The 6012-nt window shown below is 38.3% G+C and overlaps 1 protein-coding gene and 1 non-coding gene across 3 annotated transcripts in view; both read left to right on the top strand.

Annotated features, from left to right (window-relative positions):
* Positions 1-2132: 2132 nt before the first annotated feature.
* Positions 2133-2204, top strand: trnaa-ugc (transfer RNA alanine (anticodon UGC)). The gene has a single exon. It is a non-coding gene; the product is annotated as a tRNA-Ala (tRNA).
* Positions 2205-2584: 380 nt separating this feature from the next.
* ift172 (intraflagellar transport 172) overlaps positions 2585-6012 on the top strand; it is a 54766-nt gene continuing 51338 nt past the window's right edge. Inside the window, exons 1-6 of one of the 2 annotated variants that reach the window (XM_086264947.1) lie at positions 2585-2771; positions 3366-3509; positions 4026-4138; positions 4233-4272; positions 5142-5207; positions 5658-5737. In XM_086264947.1, the coding sequence (XP_086121073.1) occupies positions 2733-2771; positions 3366-3509; positions 4026-4138; positions 4233-4272; positions 5142-5207; positions 5658-5737 (482 nt within the window). In that variant the 5' untranslated portion in view covers positions 2585-2732. Of the gene's footprint in view, positions 2795-3365; positions 3510-4025; positions 4139-4232; positions 4273-5141; positions 5208-5657; positions 5738-6012 lie in introns of both variants that reach the window. The other variant, XM_086264948.1, reaches the window with a different exon arrangement.

The raw sequence follows: 6012 nt of genomic DNA, 5'->3' as shown, positions 1-6012 counted from the left end.
ACAGAGCAAACACCATCCCCACAGACACAGCGGCCAGGGAGGCAGAAGAACGGCACATCAAGAAGGCCCTGAGTAAATGTGGTTATCCCAGCTGGACTTCTGTCAAAGCGGGAAAGGCACCTAAAGAAAGCTCCAGCTAATCCAGGAGAGAAGGACAACCACTGCCCAAGCAAAAACCTGTAGTGATCCCATATGTGTCAGGAGTATCAGAGCAATTGAGACGCATTTTTTCTAAACACCAGGTCTCTGTGGCTTTTAAACCCCAAAACACGCTGCGCCAAAAATTGGTCCACCCCAAGGATCGGGTCCCCCGACACAAACAGAGTAACATAGTGTACGCTGTTAAGTGCCAGGAGGATTGCCAGGATTTATACATCGGGGAAACCAAACAACCTCTGGCGAAGCGGACGGCACAACACAGAAGAGCTACCTCGTCAGGCCAGGACTCTGCAGTCTATTTACACCTACAGGCCAGTGGACACTCTTTCAATGATGAGGATGTGCACATCCTGGACAGGAGGAACGCTGGTTTGAGCGCGGAGTCAAGGAGGCCATTTATGTGAAAAGGGAAAGACCATCTCTGAATCGAGGAGGGGGCCTAAGGGTACATCTTTCGCCATCTTACAATGCTGTGATTGCAGCCATTCCCCAACTCTCTGTGAATGGTAGTCATGGCCATTGATCTGTGGTCTTTGATCAATGGGTTTTGGTCAGTGGTTGTTGATCAACAGTCATGAGAATTTGCATAATTATGATTAAGGAACTGACCTCCCAGCCCATTGTTCCCTCGGTGGGCTGGTTTCAGTCATTATGCAAATTTACTGTTTATAAGATTTGGAGAACCCTGCAGTCAGCTGAGACTGAAGAAGTCACTTGGATGAGTGACGAAACGTTTCTCCCACAAAACGCTACGTCCAGATGAACAGAATCAACTTTTAGTAGAATTTGAGACTAGGCTGTTTGCAATATTTTTCCCAAGTTAGATTTATTAAATAATAATTTAAATAAATAAACCCCATAAATTACACTAACACTTATCATTACTGACATACCCACATTGTCCAACATTCGTTCGTGCCCTGTTTAGTTTGCTGGGATCTGATCGCCCAAACACCAGAGAACTTTCAACTTTAAAAAATGTTACAAAAAATATTAATGAAAAAAATTATATCTCTATGCCTTAAAAAGAACATGATTTAGGAAAATGTAGGCGCTATTATTGTACGGTATTTACCTTACAATATAAGTGTTAGTGTTTCTATTAACCTAATGAAAGGTTTTTGCCTCAATACAAAATTGACACAATTACTGTGGAATTTGGAGAAGTATGGGATAAGAAGAAGGTGTTTGAAAAGTTTTTATACTTTAACTTAATAATTTCAATAGTTGGTTCCAATGCCAAGTATTCAGAGTATATAAATTCTTATCTTTAGAAGTCAACAAAATGCATATTGTCATGAAAATAAGTAAATTGTTTACATGAATCAAAAATTTAGAGTAACTTTGTTTTAGAGCCAATATGCATCCTAAATTTTAGTAAACAACTTACATGTGTTTGTCTCTGATTTTGTGCGACATAAAAATTGGCAACATCTCGTCATACACTTGAGGGTTTCGCTGATTTCCGGTACACCTTGGTACACTTTGGAAAATTAACACTTCCACGTGACCTCTACGTCACCACGCTAGAGGGGCGTATCTGCAGCGGCAATTTAACATTTTGTTCTGTGCACAGGAAAAAACGTTCTTATAACTCTTACAATTTTGATATTGACGTAAAATGTGTGATGTGTATTCACCATTTAAATGGCTAATAATATATAGAGATTATGAAAAGTAAAAGATAAATCTTAAGTGATGTTAACAGCAAATTTCACAAGTGCGCAATCTGGCAGGCTGAGTTTGTGGGGGCTACAATCCAGACTTATTCATAAATTTACATTTATTTAACTTTAATATTTTTATTCAACGGTTTGGTATGCCTGAAGAAAGTTTAAGCAATGTACATAATATATGAGGAATTGAAATTGTCTTTTAAACAAGTATGATATAGCGAAGAAACAGTTAGCAAGTGTGGGTATAGTGCAGATGTATGCGAATAAATATACTACATTCGCGGATCCTATACGGAAGGGGATGTAGCTCAGTGGTAGAGCGCATGCTTTGCATGTATGAGGCCCCGGGTTCAATCCCCGGCATCTCCATATTTTTTCTTTTCTTTTTTGGGGGAAATTTCCTCAAAACTTTTTAATCTTAGTCTAAAATGTGACTATTTAAATATCACATCTAAACTGAACTCTTCCCTTACTAAACGTGGACATGTTTTAGCTCCGGGAATTCTGTCATTTGACGGCTGATATATAATGACGGAAATCGTAGCATCTTTAGAGAGTAAACAGAATAAACGGATAGAAATCACATAATCGAAGCAGTTCTGTTCACGGCCTGTGGCGTAACCTGGAACGACTCTACCGGGTTAAAATTGTTTTAATTATTTAATGGCATCCTTTTGCAGAAACAAAAGCGCGAGAGCTGGCAAACTGTCCGAGAACATTCACATTTCCTATTGTTATGAACGCACCGCAAGTCCCGCCCCAGCGGTAACTAAGGAGATCACAGTTAGTTTACTTCCAACCTCCTCTGCGCTAGCCCTGGCTCGCTAGCAAAATGACCAAAATCTGAGGAATATTCCAGCAGTAATAATACCATTCTGTGTACGAGCTTCCCTCAGAATGCAACTGAAGTATATCAAGACACTTTTAACCTCCCGGGTAAGTTGACGAGTGAGCTAACGGTAAGTAGTGCTAGGAAGCCAGCGCGAGTTAGCTAACAATAACTGGTTCTGGAAGCCAGATAATAATGTTTATACTAGAAAGCTGAAACTGCGCACCAGTTTCGTGATATATTTATTTATTTATTGCATGAATTTGATTTTACTGACCCACGCTGAACTGTCATTGAAAGCGGATTTTTGCACTAGCCAGGCTTGCTAGCACATAAACGCTGCGTTTATGATTAATACATGGCCAAAAGTCTGCACGTGCTAAATGGATTTTAAAACACCTAAATCTATCGTGTCTGATCAAATTTAACATCTATCTGTCGCTCATAAGGAAGAGTATCTCTACTGGCAAAAATAGACAACAATTAGGCAGACAGTTAAAGCATGATTTTATAGAAAGACTGAAATCAGGGCCAAACACAAGATAAAACAGAGAGAAACACTGATTTTCATTTAGAGTAGAAGCATAAAGACACGTGTAACAGATACACAATCATTAGAAGGATTTTAAAAGAGGACATCATATAAGAGCAAGTCTATAAAACAAGTGCTTTAGGACTGATTTGTTTACCTGCTTTGACAGGAGTTTGCTGCCAAAGTTACCTGCATGGCATGGGCACCAAACAACATCAAGTTCGCTGTTTGCACTGTGGACAGGGTGGTGTTGCTGTATGATGAGCATGGAGAGAGCAGGGACAAGTTCTCCACAAAACCTGTGGACGCCAAGGTGAGACAAATCCCGTTGTCCTTTGAGCTGCATGTGTGTATGAAAGGAGGTGCTGTATATAATGTAAAGAAATTATGATGAATTACTTGCCATTAACCAAATGTGTCGCTGGAATCATAGACTGTATATAAAAGATGGGTGTAGCCATTGTGACAACACCCATTTATTTTGAACTCTGTGCTTGTATTTGTAGCCTACACCAAGTGGCTTTGTAAAATCTATATTAAATGCAACTGGGTATCTATCCAGCAAACATATCCTCTTGGGGCCCATGTGAGGCCACTGTGGAGAAACCCACACTGTTGACAGCCCACTGTGGGCTGAAATGTAGGGCACATCTTGGCCCTACACTGTGGGGCCTCCCTGTGTGTTTGCCCAAGCAGGTCCTACAGTTTTACCACGCGGGGCCCCCATGACAGATTTCTATAGGCCAGGAGCATTGTGGGTTTGTTGGTGTGTTATTATGTTATAGTGCTTTTCTATAATAATAATTACTGATATGTATTATTTTCTCAGTATGGAAAGCAGAGCTATGTTGTAAATGACATGGCCTTCTCACCAGATTCCACGAAAATTGCCATCGGCCAATCCGACAATATCATCTTTGTCTACAGAATCGGAGAGGACTGGTAATTACCTCTGCTTAGTTCCATTTTTCTCAATAGTTTACATTTTGGTACAATTCGAAGCAGAAGTTTTAATCGGTTTTCTCGTCTCTCCTAGGGGGGACAAGAAAGTCATCTGCAATAAATTTATTCAGACGGTAAGAAAACGTGATTTAATGCATTGTTATTGCCTTGAGGAGCACGCTAAAAGTGGCAGTGACTATGCTTTTTGTCAAAACTTTTTGTCAAAACTTGAAACTTTTCTTTCCATAAAAGGAATCTATTAAACTCATTTTCAGCATATGGTTTTATACTTTTGCACAGTGTAGCTTTGCTTAGTTTAAAGTTCAGACTAATCATCATTTAGTCCACCTGTCTCAGATAATCTCACCTCTGAAGCAAGTAGTTTTAGTTCCTCTCTTTATGCCAGCTGTGTTTAATTGGCTGCTGCATGCAAACAAAAGGTTTGAAGGGCATGTCGATGGAGTCTCTGTGCTGTTGAATCTGAGAGTTAATAGTAATCTAAAGCCTGAGTTTTTGGCTCACAGGGATTATTTGCACACACACTGTGGTCATTTTATTTTTTCAAACTTTGAACATGTTTAATATGAGCACCTACTACGATCTACTACTACATAAAACAAAGACATGGATAACAAATGAGGACTGATTAAAATATTTTATTATAAATCATTTAGACATATAAAATTAAAAAATGATCAGATATGTTCTGTTTTCTACGCATGTGTATAATTGTAGTAGACTAATAGTTGTGTTCTTTAAATTTTTGTGATATTTTAGTTCCACGTGGTCTGATTCGGTTGTCAAACCTTTTTGTTTGTAGAGTTCAAAGTGAATACACTTTGCAGGGCTTAGCTGTTGATGAATCTATTCTGGTATTAGTTTTTAATTGGGTTATAAGTTTTGTTTTCCTTATAAACATGACATTACATTTTTCAGCTGTCTTTCAACTTTGTGTCATCACCTGCAACAACATGGTTGTGTTATTTTCTTATCTTTATTGCAGAGTGCTGTGACATGCCTTCTTTGGCCTGCAGAGAATGCTATTGTCTACGGATTAGTTGAAGGCAAGGTATGTCTTGGATATTTCACGTTTTTTTTTAATATTAAGTAAAAGTATCAGGAATTATATATGGGTGTAGTAGAATAACAGTTGTATCCTTTAGATTTTTGTAGACATTTTAGTTCCACATGGTCTGATTTCTTTGTCAAAGCTTTTTTCTGTAGAGTTCAAAAACTGTCAGAATCATAAATAATTCATTTAGAAATGTACCCATACATACAAATACAAAGATGTTAGTAAAAAGAAATATATGCATCAGTGAATTTATAGAACACAATTTAGATGCATTAAAACCTCTTGGGAAAAATCTGTATTACTTCATCTTTATGCAGTAAATGTGAAATATTTTCACAGCCTTTTCCAGTTGGGATGTTAAGTCTTTGTATTCCTCTCTAAATCCAACCGCAGTGTACTTGGATATTTTAAGGATATTTTAAGTTCTCTGATGTTTTTTTACAGATTCGGCTTGCCAACACTCAGACAAACAAATCTTCAACCATCTACGCCACAGAATCCTGGGTTGTCTCACTGGCATCAAAGTGAGTGCTTAAAATATCTTTACACACACACACACACACACACACACACACACACACACACACACACACACACACACACACACACACACATATATGTATTGAGTCTGAAGATGAGCTGATAAACTTGAAAATAGGAACTACTGTGCAGAAACTGCTTTTATGATTAGGATTTCTTTGTATAAATACCATAAAATCAAAATCAAAAAGATTTTTTTTCTTTTTACCAAAAAGTTGTACAAGGGTCCCAGCGTGAAGTGTGGGCTGACCTTATTAAA

The sequence above is a fragment of the Aulonocara sp. 'chitande type north' Nkhata Bay genome, linkage group LG15, assembly GCF_057382095.1.
Source record: "Aulonocara sp. 'chitande type north' Nkhata Bay isolate Kocher_YH1m ecotype deep benthic linkage group LG15, A_spYH_male_GT1.1, whole genome shotgun sequence".
Lineage (NCBI taxonomy): Eukaryota > Metazoa > Chordata > Actinopteri > Cichliformes > Cichlidae > Aulonocara > Aulonocara sp. 'chitande type north' Nkhata Bay.
This window is presented reverse-complemented; position numbering and strand designations above follow the sequence as displayed.